At 30.8% G+C, this 18045-nt stretch overlaps 1 protein-coding gene across 1 annotated transcript; it reads left to right on the forward strand.

Annotated features, from left to right (window-relative positions):
* The first annotated feature begins 255 nt into the window (after positions 1–255).
* LOC108913917 lies at positions 256–13284 on the forward strand. Its single transcript, XM_018719568.1, has 7 exons — positions 256–287; positions 2186–2242; positions 8142–8198; positions 11619–11654; positions 11843–11974; positions 12718–12907; positions 13209–13284. The coding sequence occupies exons 1-7, from the start codon at positions 269–271 to the stop codon at positions 13258–13260; spliced, it is 543 nt and encodes a 180-aa protein (XP_018575084.1). The 5' UTR covers positions 256–268; the 3' UTR covers positions 13261–13284.
* Positions 13285–18045: the final 4761 nt, after the last annotated feature.

The raw sequence follows: 18045 nt of genomic DNA on the forward strand, positions 1-18045 counted from the left end.
TCGGTGAAACAGAATGTTGTGTTTTAATGTAATCTTAATCTTATTGTTTCATATATTTTTAATTTTACCGAATTTTAATTGCCAACCCAACATGAAGGAAATAAAATTACTGTTCCAAACAAAACTGATGACGTGGCTTGTAATCATTAAAGAAGGCTCTGTAGTTAATACTAATAATAAATTATTTTAATATTACCTATTTGACTATTTACGAATATTAAAAATTAAAAATTTAGTAGCAGCACCGAGCGTTCCACTAGCACAAGGGATGTACTACTTAAGATCTCGTAAGTAATGATAATTTATATAAAATTTGTTTCCAAGAAACAGACTGAAACTATTTTAAAATAAGAAGTTATTTTACTGTGTAAATACATACATTATTTAATATACAGGGTGTAAATAAAAGAGTGTAAAATATTTCAGGAGGTAATAGTATGAACCAAAATAAGCAGAAAAGTCTTAATAAACATGGGTCCGCAAAAACTCATACAGTGTGTTCTGCAGAAAGTTGAGGTAAGCAGCGCCTGTTAATCGGTTTGGTAAAACAACAGGACCTAGAAACCTGTCACCTACAATACCCATCCAAATGTTTAATGAAAAACGTGCTTGATGTCCAGATTCTATTAGAGCATGAGGATTTTCGTCTGCCCAAATATGCGTATTGTGAAAATTAAACACTCCATTTCTTGTGAACCCGGCCTCATCAGTAAAAAGAATGTTTGCAAGAAAACGAGGGTATTCAGCATCATGACGTAGAAACCAGCGGCAAAAAAACAAACGTGCTTGATGATCATTTATTGGATTTAAGGCCTGTACTCGTTGCACATGGTATGGATAAAGCAGTTGCTCGTGAAGGATTCTCCAAACAAGAGGACCACTAATTCCTACCCCGGCTGATATTCTCCGCACACTCGTACCTGGATTCTGCTCTACCAGTGCTAGAATTTCTTCTTCTGCTCTAGGAGTGGATACCGACCTTGGTCTTCCGGATAAATGGCACTGTTTGCTCAAGGAACCGGTATCACGCAATCTTTGGTGAATTCTTCCAAACATGCGTTGTGAAGGAATCTGGCGATTTGGATAAGCGTCAACATAAAGACGTCGCGCTTCGGTGGCCCATTAGCACGACCATACATGAAATGCATGTCTGTTAATTCTGCGTTAGAGTAAGAAGCCATAGCGAAAGAAAACTTGTGCACTGAGAACAACTGTCAAATACGTACTGTTTATTTCACTAAACACCAACCAACTATTATAAGAAAATACACAACGTTTTTGCAAAATAAAAAAAAGGACTAAAAAACATAAAACATTCCATATCTCCGCAACCGTTACTTTGCGGACCCATGTTTATTGAGACTTTTCTGCTTATTTTGGTTCATACTATTACCTCCTTAAATACTTTACACTCTTTTTTAACACCCTGTATATTTGCAAGAATTATCAAATTAAATTATAGGAAAATAAATAATGTTGTTAGAATTTTAGAAGTTTTCATGAATTGTCTTGATTATACATGTTAATTCTGAAATATATAACCAAACTGAAACAGGAGATAGAAAATGCCCGTTTTAGCAAAAAATTTCCTATGAACAAAGATTCGAAAATGTCAGCTACACATGTAATGTTGAACCCTAATAATTCAGTATGTAGTTAAAAGACTTATTCCACCTGCACAGTTTGATCTCTGCAGAAATGTTATGATTTATTCTTACATATGTGGCAAGCATTAATAAAAACGGTAAAGGGTGGTAAAGGAGTAATTACCATCACACTTTTGATTTCCACAAGATTTGCTGTAAATGAAAATGTAGTTTTATTGCCAATTTTCTTACGTGAAAAATCAATATTTTTCAGAAAATACCTCAAGTAACTTTTTTTTAGGTAACAAAATTGTCTATTGTCCACTGCATGCCATACTGGAAACAAATCTTTATCCATGTCAAGTTTAAGCTCATTCTAGAGTTAATTAAGATGTGTTTTCTTCTTTACTAAGCTTTTGCTTAAAATTACACATACAAATTCCTGCTTCAAATTGGTTAGTATATTAGACTCACTTTGTATACAAAGTGATAGAGGGTGTTAAGTTTTCATTGGAACAAATTGCAAAAAAATATCTCTTTATATTATTTCTACCGTTACTTAAAGAACAGAATAAATAAATAACTAAAATTAATTTCAGCCGTGGGATCTTATCAGTCAGCTCCTCTAGGTCTTCCAGGATTAAAAGGTGCTTCAGGTAACTGATTTCATTAAGCTACATATATTTTATATCCTCACCATTGGTTCACTAATTTGTATACTTCCGATTTAACTCATTCATTACTTTTTACCATTAGAACAACTTTCAAAAATCCTAAAATATTTGAATAAATATTATGGTAAATACACAAGTGGTGTAAAATTCCCGTTAAATTGTATTAAAAACAGTTAAATTATTTTTTCACTTTAAATTTAAAATAACAATGTTGATCAGATGTTAACTTATAGGGTGATTTCACTTTAAATACAGAAACTGCGAGATTCATTACCGAAAAATAAGTAGAGTCTGCTCTATAAACTTTTTTCCTGCGGGACTCGGTATTCAAGATACAGGGTGTTCAAGTTTACGAAAAAATATATATATTGAGATAAATCACAAATTTGAAGTTTAAATATTATGAAGTCAAAATTAACAAATGTCAAATAATGACAGAGTTAAGGCAAATGGCAGATACAAAATCAATATTAGGTTAAAAAAATGGTAATGTAAATTAAAATAAAATATATTAAACAATAATTCAGGGAAATTAATATATGTCAGTAGAATGTTAGAATAATAAAATAATAGATAATAAAATTTAAAGTGAAGTGAAGGAAAAAAAGAGAAAGTTATAAGAATATAAAGGAAGGTGTAAGGACCTTAAGGAATAGTGAGGATCAAGGGAAAAACAAAAGAAAGAAAAAAAGAAATTAATGACAATAAAAAAGAGAGCGAGGAAAGTCAAATTGGAGGAATTTAAAAGTTGGAGGTAAGTGGAGCAGAATAGTAAAATAAAAAGGAAATTTATATTACCTACATACAAGTTAATGCATAAAGGGAACCTCCAAAGGAGAAGATAATGTGAAATTAGTGAATGAAAATAAGCTTCAGGTATCCAGTTTGTTAGAATTGTGAGATAAAGAACTACTCAAGAAGAAAAAAAAAGGTACTTCCGTAATTAATTTGTGTTATGAAAGTCAATATCACAGTATCACAAATCAGTTACAAATTTGACAGATCTAAACATTTAAGTTATTATAGAATCAAGATAATAGATGCAATATTAAAGACCATACCTTATTAGTGCCGTATTCAAATTCATAGACAGTAAAAAGACATAGTGAAGTTTCACTTGAAGGCAAAATTAATTTGACAGGAACTGTCAAAAAGTTACATTTACAATTAGTTAACTAAGTTGTTGAACATTTAGATTAATAATTATTACATTCAAGCATATGCAATAGTATATAATCAACTTGATACTAGAAACATAATATTTTTGAAAATTTATTACATGTATAAAACAAAATTACTTTATAAAGTTGATTATATATAAAAATAATTTAGAATTTAGTATTTTTAGTAAACATTGTTACCTGAGAATTATTGTTTACAATTGCTTGTAGGAATACAAGAGATATTGAATTTGTTTGAACCATCCTTGAATTCATAATTTATAATATAGACATAATTTGTGATTTGAGTTTTAATTTTGTTGTTTTAATAATTGTGATATATTAGTGCTAGAACTGACCCCTGAGATGAGTGTTTGAATATTAAAAAAAACAAAGTATAGTTATTTTATAATAATTTTAATTTAATTATTATTATAAAAAAATATTAAATTAATATTAAATATAAATTAAACATTTGCAATTATTATAACATTTTCTGTCATATCTTCGCTGACGGAATTGAATGACATTTACTACGGCATAATTACTTAATTAGACCTTTTATTGAATGTAATATTAATCTCGTGGCTTTAGCCAGTGGCGGGCTACTGGAGGTGCCGCCCCGTTTTCCCAAGAAAAAAATACGCCACCGGCGGTACCTACTGTTACGTTAAATGAATGAAAAATATTTCTTGGTGTTTTTTAATGGTAGCAGCCGTTTAGGAGATATTAGAGCTTGGTTTTACGATTTATTGAACTTTGCTAATAAATTAATCTGTTTATTTGATGAAAACCACCTGGCTTTAACCAGCGACAAGATACAAAAGTATCCGCCAACTTTTCCCAAGGAACGAATACGCACTGACGGTTTTTGTAGAAATAATTTTATTTCTGGAGTAAATTTGCACGTTATGGACGGCAAATAAGTAAATTATCTCTTAAACGGTAGCTATAAATAACACCAAGAAACACTTTTCATTCACTTAACGTATAACAATACCTGATTTTGACATTATTTATACAAAAAATCGCGATTAGCGTATTTTTTTCTTGGGAAAACGGAGCGGCACCTTCTGTAACACGTCACTGGTTAACGTCATGAGGTTAATATTACATTCAATAAAATTTCTAATTAAGTGAATACGCTGTAGTAAATTTCATTCAAATCGTTTAGCACAATATGAAGATATGACAGAAAATATTATATTTTTTGGAAACTTGATCACCTTGTATCTCGAATACCACGTCAGGAAAAAGTTTATAGAGCACACTCCACTTACTTTTTGATAACTAATCTATTCCTACAGTTTCTGTATTTAAAGTGAAATAACCCTGTATACAGGCTGTTACAAATTCGCTTCTCACTACAAGGATGTCGGAAACGGTAAGAGATACGAAGTAGCTTAAATGGGGGCAAAGTTGTATAATCAGGGGACCGACATTATGCCTCTAAAAAATCAAGGCTAGCATGATTAGATTTCGAAATATTAAAAAAAAACAAAATTTTGGAAATCCGTTTCGTCTCTCCAGGACCATCATCAACTTCATTTTTTAAATACGACCTTGGAAATTTTATTAAATTTTTTGCAAGCCTTCCTGATCCCCAATACTGTACTGCGTCAGCCCGAATCAGATTCACACATTTTGCCTTGAAAAATTCATCTTCAATGTATTTGTTTCAATATCCCAAATTTTTTATTTGGATTTTCTATGTTTATTAAATTATCGTACACTCTTCTGTATCATTAGACCCTGAGAAGTCTACCTAGTTATTTAAACTATTATCATCGTTACAATAAAACATTCTTATAGTTTAAATCCCGTGCTCATAGCCTTCTCGAGGGCTCAAAATTCAAACAAATTTCGATCTAATTTTTTTCAGTATATTCATACAAATACATCTGACATGCTCTTTCACAGTTGCGGTTACAGGTATAATAAATTCCGATCATATTAAGCTTATCTTTATTTTCAACATTTGCCAAAACGGAAACATTTACTGCAATTTTTTAAAGTATTCGTTAGGAGTTTTGGTTATTCATATGCGTTCCTAAGAATTAATTCGTCATAATGAAATTAAAATTGTAAAAATGTTTTAATTTTGACGCAACAACTTATCGAGTTATGTATGACCAGGTGATGAAGATTAAAACTCTAATATTGTTTTATTGTAAAGTGTGATGGTAATAATTTAAGTAACAAGGTGAATTTCACAGTGTCTAACAATACTTAAAGTGTACGATAATTCAATAAACTGAAATCTAAAAAAATTAGATAAATTTGGAACGAATACATTGAAGATGGATTTTTTAAGACAAAACGTCTCGATCTGGTTCCGGCTGAGGCAGTACAGTATTGGGGGTCATGAAGGCTTGCAAAAAAATATAATAAAATTTTCAGGGTCGTATCTAAAAAAATTAAGTTGATGGTCCTGGAGAGACGAAACGTTACATATAAAAATTGATTATGCCATTCGGTAGAGGGCAAAAAGTTGCCACGAGAAAGTGTTCTTCTTTTTTCAATATCACCTCAAATAAGGCTGAAATGAAACAAATACGGATTTCCAAAATTTCGGTTTTTTTCAAATATTTCGAAAACTAATCATGTTATCCTTGATTTTTTAGAGAAATAATATGAGTCCCTTGATTATGCAACTTTGCCCCAATTTAAGCTACTTCGTATCTCTTACTGTTTCCGAGATCCCTGTAGTGAGAAGCGATTTTATAACAGCCTGTTTAAAAAAAAATATACAAAAGTCTATTTAACAAACTATAACTTTGATAGGGTACACGTTTTGAAACTACTAGACAATAAATATTTTTTCTACAAAACTGTTAAAAGAGGGCTTTTTAATTGTCATTTTTGATGTTAAAAATGTAATTTTTTGACACGCGTGTTAAAAGTAAATCAAAGTTTATTTAAATTTTGTTTTGAAAATTAATAAAACAACACTGCGATCTGTGTGGTATTTTTTGATTTCTTATTTTTATTGAGTTTAAAGTTCTTCCGATTGTTTTGTAGAAAAAATAGTGTATGATATACGTGTTAAAAGTGATTTTATTTTGTTCGTGAAGTTAAAAAACTCGCTACGCTCGTTTTTTAATCATCTTCACTCACAAAATAAAATCTTACGTTTAACACGTATATTATAAATAGCTATTCAATTTTTAAAAAAATTATATCAATTTATTTTACAAAATAAATAAATAAAATCGTATTTACCATTTTTATTTTATTTTTTGTTAAATAAACAATATTTGTTTGAATAGCAAAACCTGATATCTTAAAATATTATTGAAAAAGAATACATTTCCTGTAATAAAATATTCTAAGAAGTCTATATTTTGTAAATAAAACGACCTTTTCAATGTTGCTGTGCCCGTTTTAAAAAAAAATACGACAACTATAAAAGTTTCGACCGCTAAAAGGGAGCAGTAACCAGAGAAAACTACCATCCAGTATATAGATTTGACTAAACGTAAAAGTTTAACGCGATCGGTAAAATGGTTATGAAGTTATTAATTAAATTAATTTTATTTTTGACAACTTTGAAGGCCTGTAACTCAAAAACCAAACATTTTTTATTTGATTTTTTTTCATAGATCGTATTTATTTATTGTCGTGAATATGCAGTCAAACTTTGTCGATGAAATTTGCGGACACCCTGTATAACTAAACTGACACGGGACATAAAAATGTTCCTTTTAGTAAAAAATTTCCTATGAACAAAGATTCGAAATTGTCAGCTACACATGTAATGTTAAATACCTACTAATAATTTAGTATGTAGTTAAAAATTGCAAAAATTTATTCCTCCTGCACAGTTTGATCTGTGCCACAGAGCACCATCTGTGCAGATAAATGTTATAATTTATTCTTAAAATTACATATTCAAATTGGTTACGTTTATAGACTCACTTTGTATACAAAGTGATAGAGGGTGTTAAGTTTTCATTAGAACTAACTGTAAAAAAATATCTATTTACATTATTTCTACTGTTACTTAAAGAACAGAATAAATAAATAACTAAAATTCATTTCAGCCGTGAGACCTTATCATTCACCTCCTATAGGTTTCCAAGGACTAAAAGGCGAATCAGGTAACTGATTTCATTAAGCTACATAAAGGGTGATTAAGAACTAATCCAAAAAAAATTTTGGTAGCACAGGGACGAAAAAATCAAAATGGGCAGTCCGAAAATGATTTAAAAATACACTTCTGCACGGCACTGGAAACTGGTCCGCTGTAAAACCTGACTTCGCACAATGCGACCGGCGTGGCGGCAAAATGTGATAAAAACGGATAAAAATTATACATACATACATACATACATACATACATACATACATACATACATACATACATACATACATATATACATACTTACATACATACATACATACATACATACATACATACATACATACATACATACATACATACATACATACATACATACATACATACATACATACATACATACATACATACATACATACAGCACCTACTTTATATCAGCAAATTCAACTGCTTTGCCGCTATTGTTATTATTAATTGGTTACAAACTGGTTACGTATGTTAGATTCACTTTGTATATGTGATATAGGGTGTTAAGTTTTCGTTGGAACAAACTGTAAAAAAATATATATTTATATTACTTCTACCGTTACTTTACGTTACGTTAAGAACAGAATAAATAAATAACTAAAATTAATTTCAGCCGTGGGATCTTATCAGTCAGCTCCTCTAGGTCTTCCAGGATTAAAAGGTGCTTCAGGTAACTGATTTCATTAAGCTACATATATTTTATATCCTCACCATTGGTTCACTAATTTGTATACTTCCGATTTAACTCATTCATGAATAAATGAATAAATATTATGGTAAATAATAAAAGTAAAGTGGTGAAAATTTCCCTTTAAATTGTATTAAAACAGTTTAATTATTTTTTCAATTTAAACCTAAAATAACAAAGTTGATCAGAGGTTAAACTTATATACAGGATTCTTCACGGTAAGTGGCCTATTAAACGTTTCAGAGGAACCAAAGACAATATGACTGAAATTTTGTTTGCGGGGGTTACCAGGTATGTTCCCTTCAATGAAAATAATGACATCAACGTAGCACTTCCGGTTATACCGGAAGTAGCTGTCAACTTCGTTATTTTAAATGAAATATCCTATATATTATTACATTATCGACAAGGTAAATTAAAAATAAGTCAAAAATGTTATAGCTTCCTTGTACCAAAAAAACCGTTTTCGAAATAATCGACGTTATATAAAAATTTTAACAGATGCAAGCATTTCGAAAATTCTTTATATCTTTCTTCGTTCTGGAAGCTTTCACTTGCTTTTCGGAATACACAAAGAACATAAGATGCATTACCTTCCTCTATCAAAATTACCTGAAGAAAATTATACTAAGTGTCCCATTTTTCACGTTGCATTTTGAAAACTTAAAACCGACTTTTTAAATTCAAATGGAACACCCTATATCTCTCTGTATCATATTATAGAAAATCAAATTCTCTTGTATGGGTTGCAATTTCAGTTTTCTCAGATATTTGCGGTTTACTTCCATTCTCAATAATATTACGTTAAAAATATCATCATTCTACAAGTTTCAAGTATTTGCTCGACAAGAAATATGCAAAATAATTATTCTAATGATGTTTTGAATTTATTTTATATCCGTGAAACATTCACCGTGAATCAAAATTATTAGCTGTATTTCTATGATTTGGGATTTTGCAACTGAAATAGAAAAATTATTGAAATGATTTCGGTTGGTTTTCTTAGAATTTTTCTCTAATGTTTAATGTTGTCGTAAAAGTTTTTAAATAGCAAAGACAATAAATAACGTCATTTTAAATAACTAATAAATGCATTATTATAATTTTATCATATTTTGGAATGAAGTTGAGAGGATACTATAATTTAAAATTTTGGTTACTTCACATTTAATTGTTTTCTTAATGAAAGGATGCTTATTTGCTCTTTATTGTACTTGTAGTAGCTAATAATAGTATCTCAATGAAAGGAAATTTTATTATATATTATTATTGTGTAAATATACTCCCTCATTATTTATAAGATGCAACAAACGTGAAACAACGCACTTTATTAATGTAATGTGTAAATGGTCGAGCTTCATTCTCGTCCAATTCTTCACATATTGCAAAATACCAAATCATAGAAATGCAGCTAATACTGATTCATGGTGAATGTCCCAATGATATAAAATAAATTCTCAATATCTTCGTTAGAATAATTATTCTGCATCTTGTCGAGAAAATACTTGATACTTGGAGAATACTGAATGACAATACTAATATTTGCCTTTCAATGCACATTTGATGATATTTTAACGTAATATTCTTGAAAATGTAAGTAAACCCTTTGACTATATACACTGTATATAGTCAAAGGTAAACCGCAAATATCTGAGAAAATTGAAACTGTAAACCCTACAATGCTTATATCGGTGACAAGAGAATTTTATTTTCTATAATATGATGCAGAAAAATATAGGGAGTTCTATTTGAATTTAATAATTAAGTATTATTAGTATAATAAAAGTATTTATTAGTATAATTTTCTTCAGGTAATTTTGATAGCTGAAGGTAGTGTATCTTATGTCCTTTGTGTATTCCGAAAAGCAAGTGAAAGCTCCAGGAACGAAGAAAGATATAAGGAATTTTCGAAACGCTTGCATCTGTCAAATATTTTGTAAAATGACGGTCATCTCAAAAACGGTTAGATTTAGGTACAGGGAAGCTTTAACATTTTTGACTTATTTTTAATTCATCTTGTCGATAATGCCCTAATATATAGGGTGTTCCATTTAAAATAACGAAGTTGAAAGCTACTTCCAATATAACTGGAAGTGCTACGTTGATGGCATTATTTTCATTGAAGAGAACATATCTGATAACCCCCGTAAAGAAAATTTCAGTCATATTGTTTTTGGTTCCTCTGAAATGTCTAATAGGCCACTTACCGCGAAGAACCCGCATATAAAAAATATATGCAAAAGCCTATTTAACAAAAGTTTTAAAACGCCTTTGGTAGGGTATTCTTGTATACGCCGTCACTGGGCGGCATAAACTGGGGTATCGGAAGCTAATATTTTATGTTGTATTCCTGTACTATCAGCGTTGTTTTTATAACTTATCAGGGTGTTATATTAAATCTTAAATAAAATAAATAAAACTAATTTATTTCAAAATAATTATTTTTGTTATTTTAAAAAATGAATATAATAAAATATAAATAAAAATACTAATCTGATATAGGTACATGAAATATTTTTCTTAAAATCGTTTAAAATATTTACAAAGAGTTATGTCACTATTTCTTTAAGCAGTGTTTCTATTTAATTTGTGAATCTCAGTGTCAATGACCTCTGATATTGATCTAGTTTAGCAGAACTATACTACTGTCACTGCCAGTTTAAATTTAAGCAGAATCCCATCATATTCCGAACGCTTCCGAAGCGAACGGTGGTAAGCAACAGCTATGCTGTTGAAATGCCATACCGACTTTGAGAGGCGGTGACTGCAAATTGTCTTTACACCTGGTATGATGTGACGGGATAGTAAATGGCATACTAATTGAAAGTAAAAAACCCCAACTGTTTTCAAAAAGGGAATTTTCATGTTAGGTACTTTCATAAAAAATATGAATGCTAACTTGAATTTCACAGTTGTTTCGAACAGTTTTATTTATTTTTTTGTTATATTTTACGCCTAAAATGCATTCAGTCACATTTTTATATCAATTAATGTACCCCACGCACAGAACAGATTCCCAGCACAACAGATTTGGACTGAATTGCACTAGTTTATTTTAAAACTATTAATAAATATAGAGGCCAAAATAAGCTTCAAATTACCACCAATAATTGTATTTTTGCATATTTTATTGCTGTTCCCCGTAAAGACAATGCTCAATACTCAAATTATTACAGCACGTACGTGACACCCAGAGCGGATCTGTTATTTGCCATCTGTGCGTTTGTCGTATAGAACAAACTTTTGTGTAGATATTTCTCCCAGCTACCCCTTTTCCAACACTTGATTGTTGGACATCTCTCCATCGGTACATTATAATAACATTGTAGTGCGCGTCTGTATACGTCACAGAACGAGAGGAGCATACTATGAAATTTCAATTATTTTTTCGCTCTGTTTTAGGATACCGTGGTTACATTCACCAACCAATTGCCGGACGTAAGTCTTATTTCATTGACTAGATTTAATGCGATGGTTTTTGGATAACAAAGAAAATCATTGATTCCACTATGAATGTTGATCTTATATCGACTCTCTTATAGGGACGTATAATCCAAGAAATGGATATACCCATACGCTTCTACGTGATAATAGGGACGATATATTTGTTTCTTCTTCTACTATAGATTACCTTCACCAGCCGCTCTTTCCATCGACAACGACAACAACATCAACAACTACAACACCAAAACTCGTGGATATGTTGCCGTGGCTTGCATCAAAATTAAATCCAAATGGAACTTTAACTATTGGCCAAGGTGGGTAACCTACATTTTATTGTTAGTATTGATGGCGCTACTGTTGATAGTAGGTAGCTATAAATGGTTTAAGAGAACTATGAGAACTAAAACTGTCCTAAAGTAGTCAGAGCAGACTCTGTCTTAAATTCCACCATTCTTCCTTTGTATGTCTTATATCTGAGTAATTTTTTCCTGAATAAGTTATATTTTGAGATATTTTTAATTTAATTTGAGATAATTCTTCCTCCCTCTTCCCCTCTTCCTTCCTCTTCCCCTCTTGAAAATCAGTCATGTAGAGATTCTACCAAAGAGTGATGCCTGAAAGTAGTTACAGGTTATTTCGGGAAAGCAGAATTGACACTTATAAAAATAAATGTGATTTATTAAACAAAACAACAGAACATTAGGCTTTTTTCGCGAGTGAAGTTGTATGTTGTGGTATGTGTAGTATGAGTGAGTGAAAAGATTTAAACTATCATATGACAACTAAGATCAAAAGAGATGGAAATAGTGACTACAAGTCAGATATTCGCCAATATTCAGTCGCGAAAAGAAGCCTATTGTAAATGTGTGTAAAGCGAACAGTGTAAATATGACACAAAAACGAAGTGATTTAAGTAAATCACATTCCATTAATTTTTACCTATTAGTAGGGCAAATTAACTTTTTGGGCAGCTATACCCAACAGCATGTAATCTTGCAAAATATGCAAGAGAACGTTTTTTTACCTTTATTTGAATCTGGGAATATTTTTGTTTCAGATGTTTATGAATTGGGAGACTTCTCATATCCAATGATAATCATACAAAAGCCATGCCTCAAAACACCTTTCGATGCTACGCAAACTGGAACATGTTCTACCTTGCCCCGTTGCCCCGATGTTTACTCTAATCTGACAAATTTCTCCATTTATCAGCAATATTTCTGTGCCATCGAAACAACTGATAAGAAGTAAGTATCTTTGTAGTACATATATACATGTTATTACGATTTAGACAGTATTTAGTCAATTCTGTACAAAATTATTTATGTATACGTATTTTAACGGCACTAACATTTGTAAATTCAAGTTCTACTACATTTTGAAATTAGAGAAAAAAGATTTGAATGTTCAATCTTCAATAGAAAAGAGAAAAATGATTTGTATGTTTAATCATTAATAGGAATTTAAATTCCAATACTAATAACTAGATGTTTTTAAACATTTTTTGATATTTTTTAAATGCACTTCTTAATTATTTTCATTTTTCAGATACGCTGGAGTATGCTGCCCTCTGCGAAATCAGAAAAATGATATTTTTTAAAGGTTCATTATTTCTTGATTTCAATATTATACCTATAAATACATGTATGTATCTATTATTTCAATGTTAATAATATATCAATTACAGGTGCAAGTGTGATTTCATTTCAATCCTTTTTATGCTTAAAATGTCTATACAGTGATTCAGAACTTATTCAAAAAAACTTTTGAATGTACAGGGAACTCTTACAAATACAATTATGTAAAAAAAGAAATCGAAAGGAGCAGTTCGAAAATGATTTAAAAATACACAGCACGGCACTGGAAACTGGTCGACTGTAAAACCTGACCTTGTGCGAGGCAAAGCAAGACAAAAAATTGATAGAATATAACACAACTATATAAAACTTAACTTTTTTTAAACCATAAAAATTGATGTGTAAGTCAAATATGACAATTCATATTTCTTCTGTTTGTTTATTTGCTTTTATAGTATAATAATTGTAAAGTAATTGGTTTTGTAAACTACGCTACCATAAAGTATCAAAGAAAAGGTGACAGAAAAGGAACGCAGAAAATGCAGTCATTGGTAATTTTATACATTCCTTTGGAGAGGTAAAAGGGCAGGAGGTAAGGAGTAAATTTAACTTTAACATGCATTAAAACAAACTCAATAGTTTTTTAATAAACACAATATTTTTTTTCATAAAGCATATCTTAAAAATTAATTTTCAAAATATCTACTTTACCTACAGGATTCCTTGTCGAATTCTTTGGTCTTCCGTTTGGATTGAAAAATATCCGGAAACATTTCGATAATGAGAAAATTTTAAATAAAAACTTCTAAAAAAATAAGAAATCAGCTATGAATATTTCTTATCAGTTATTTTTACAAAATTATCTATGTAACATGCTTAGAAATTGTTTAAAATACTTCCTTATTTCAATTACTACCTAACAAAGTACAAATGTTCAACAAATCCTTACCAAGTCAAAAAACAAATTGTAAAAATGATGCAGGTGACAAAATTTATTTAAATACTGCCTACTCACTCTTTTATAAGTGAACCTGTAGCAGCTCCAGATTATTAATTAAAAAAATAGTCACTAAAGCATGCTTACATGACAAATCTTCATGCCAGTCGGTCGGTTCTCATACGCATGTGTATTATTAGATTAAATGACATTATTTTAATGTCCTTTAAGTTAGTTGCACTTGTTAAGTTGTTGAAGATTTTGATCATTGTTATTAGCTTTGTTCCTAGTGCATTAGAAACAGTTTCTAACAGTCATATGCAATCGCTTTTGATTCGAAACAATTAAAAATTATTTATTATTTCAAACCAGATAAATCGTTTTAGAAATTTTCATCTTAATTTGAAATCGACAAACTAGCCACAGAAGAGAATAAATGCTGGTAGTAAGTTAATTTTTTGAGTCGAAAGAGAGATTCAAAGTGAAGAAAAAGGTTGTCAGAATGAAAACACTTATGTAATGTTCTAGTTGTCATTTGTGATAATTTGTATCGGTATTTACGTATTATATAATAATGCTAAAGTAAATAAATATTTGTAGATATTACTGTTTTTTTTTTTTTGTTTCGATGTCGTGTATCTTCGTTTCTCCTTCAGATTCAACATGAATGCGTATAAATGTGTACGAGAATTGGAATGAAATTTTCTAGAACTGGGTTGTTACATTTAAGGTTCCCCAGAAATCTTGGACTCTATTTTTTTCAAAACATGATGTCATCGAATATTTTTAGTTTATATAACCTGTGTAACTTATATAACCAACGATGCTCAAGTTTTTACACATTTTCTTATGTCAAGATTTCATTATATGTGGTCAAGATATGCTAAAATGTCAAGTTTCAACATAGATAAAAACAAAATTGATAGTAAAAAATTAGAATAATTTATAAAAGAGTGTTCAGAATTTTAACGATTGTTTTGGAGCTTAGAAATTGAAAATTTTATTTCTTTTTATTTTATTGTATTGAGTGATAGAAGATGAGGTAAATTTTGACAAACAATATTTCAACAATACCTTAACATAGAGCAACCAAATTTGGTACGTGATTTGTGTTTATTGTTATCTTTATTGGGTAAAAATATGAATTTGTTGGAAGCCAAATAAAGGCCGGGCTAGGGGTAGGGCGCCCTTAAAATTATATCGGATTTTTTTATCAGTAAGCATATCATTAGATAGTTTTACCAGTATTACAAGCAATTTAATTTAAAAAAAAAATTATTCATTCAAATTTTTGGAAAAAGCAACAGTTTTTGATCGGACAAGGAGTAAAATTTTACGACTAGTAGGCTATGATTTCATGTGTCATTTTTGACATTTACAAAGACTGCACATTACCACATACTATTCCATCGTCTTAAAAAGTGCCTACAAAATTTTCATTTCGTGAAAAAGTTGACATGTTGTTAGTATTGGGGTTTTGTGAGGGTAATTGTCCACGAAGTGTACAGGAGTACCGAAGAATATTTCTTGACCGTTTGATTCCACACCAAGAGACCTTTGCTAATGTTTAGAGGAGGGCTCCAAAGATTGGATCGTTTCTAGTCAGCAGTTTGCTCCATCCTTATGATATCCAAAATATTCCGCAATTGTTACCCCAAGATTTAGGCCAAAGACTAAGTTTTTGTAATTTCATTTTGCGTGAGGGTATTAGGTTTCATGAGAAGATTCTTTTTACGGACGATACCTGTTTCACTCGAAGAGTGAATATAAATTTGCATAATTTTCATGAATATTCGGAAGAAAATCCACATGCAATAATTCCTCGCCATTTTCAAAATGAATTTATTTATTTTTTTTTTACAAAATACTCTCCCTAGGCTACCTTTGCAATTAAGACGACAAATGTGGTTCATGCGCGATGGTGCTCCACCGCATTTTAGTGCTAATGTACGAGACTTCTTAAACCAGCAGTGCCCGAATAGATGGATAGGACGAAGAAACAATTGTCCAGAAAATTGGCCATCAAGAGTCAGTAAATCTGAATAAATGTAATTTCTTTCTCGGAGGGACTTTAAAAGAATTTGTTTATTTTACACCGGTTGTATCTGAAGCAGATTTATGAAATTGTATAAATAATAAATGTAACGCCATAAAAATGATCTACAGTTATTGCGCAGAGTAGACTTTAATTTTCGGCGGAGGGTTTTATGTATTATAGAAAATGGTGTCCATTTTCAACAGTTATTGTAGTGCTATTTAACGATATCGATAGTTCATGTGGTTAAAGCTGAATTTGTTAATGTTTTGTTTGTAAGGTTTCCCTTTTTTAAAACAAAACAACAAACAAATAAAGAATCTAATTTAATGAAATAACTTTGTGTTGATACTTTTTTTTGTAAACGTCAAAAATGACACATGAAATGATAGTTTACTAGTCGTAAAACTGCATACTTTTTCGGAAATTTTGTAAGGGTAAAAAATGATTAAAATTAAGTTTCCTGTAATACTGGTAACACTATTTAATAATTGGCATAATGATATGAAAATTGATATCATTTTTAGGGCGCCCTACCCCTAGTCCGGTCCTTATTGGCTTCCAACAAATTCATATTTTTACCAATTAAAGATAAACGTAAATTATGTACCAAATTTGGTTTCTCTAGTTAAGGCATTGCTGAAATATTATTGTTTTTGGAAATTTAACTCATCTTCAGAAGCCAATATCTCTTCAATTCCAAATTTCCAATATTCCAAAAAAAAATGTTACATATTCGGCATATTTAAAGATCCTCTATACGTACCTGCTCTGTGTAGTTATGACTGTATATATTGCTTCTTTATGCAATGACCACTTAGAACGCTTTCTTACTTATATTGGAAATAGGTAATATTAAGACCACTTTTCAAAATTCACAATTTATTAGAAAAAAGTATTTTACATGTTATCTCGACGAGGTCCGAAAAGTCAATCCCTTATTCTCGTTTCGACACACTGTGTACTCAGCCGCGTGTGCCGATACCCTTAAATTTATTAGTGTTATGACAGGGAAGAACTATCAACATATCACTTTCAATTGAGTATTTTAGAACTCGGCATCGACGTAACCTTGAACCCTAACAGTAATCATAAAATTATAATTTATTCGTATCACTTAGTGCGACATATCGAAAAATTACTGAAATTGGTTCAGTGAAACGTAGACAAGGCGATGCTGCCGGTGCTCCTCTCATTTATCCAGCAAATAATGAGGAAGAAATATTGAGATATTTTTATTAAAAGCCAAGCACTACAACAAATGCAGCCGAACTCATCCTCACCAGTATACCTCGAGGACTTGGAATAATGGAGAGTGGAATTCTACCGCTTTATATTAAAATTCAAATCCAGAAAATGCACATTTCTTAACAAATATTTTGCGGATGGACGAGTCGGACGAGGACATGACTAATTTCCACAATCTACATTATTGGATCGGAGAAAATCTTCAATTTAATAAGGAAAACTAGTTTTCTAAGAAAGTGTGAATGGGATTTTACTTTATTCTGATGAGCTGCTGACGCGTCCAAAAGATGATCCTCTCACCGTCAGACAACGAATTATAGTATTTCAGCACGACGTTTGTTCAGCACTTTATCGGCTAACAGTATAAGAGTTACTGCATAGTTTTCCTAATTGATGGATTGAAAGAGTAGGCCAGCGCGAGGTCCAGATTGAACACCTCTCGATTCCGATGTGTGAGACCATATGACAGAGACGGTCTATGCAACACCGGTCAATTTGGGAGAAGACCTGGGACAAAAGTCAACGCTGTCCAACAAATACGATATATCTCAAAAGGGGCGGATGGGCTCAGGCGGGACACCGGGACAG

Source organism: Anoplophora glabripennis, unplaced genomic scaffold, assembly GCF_000390285.2.
Source record: "Anoplophora glabripennis isolate ALB-LARVAE unplaced genomic scaffold, Agla_2.0 scaffold1025, whole genome shotgun sequence".
NCBI lineage: Eukaryota > Metazoa > Arthropoda > Insecta > Coleoptera > Cerambycidae > Anoplophora > Anoplophora glabripennis.

Excerpts from the sequence above, each read along its gene's own strand:
- LOC108913917 (XM_018719568.1), top strand. Across the intron at positions 11,655-11,842 it reads TCACCAACCAATTGCCGGAC|ATTACCTTCACCAGCCGCTC; the intron begins GTAAGTCTTATT and ends CTTCTACTATAG. Across the intron at positions 12,908-13,208 it reads ATCGAAACAACTGATAAGAA|ATACGCTGGAGTATGCTGCC; the intron begins GTAAGTATCTTT and ends TTCATTTTTCAG.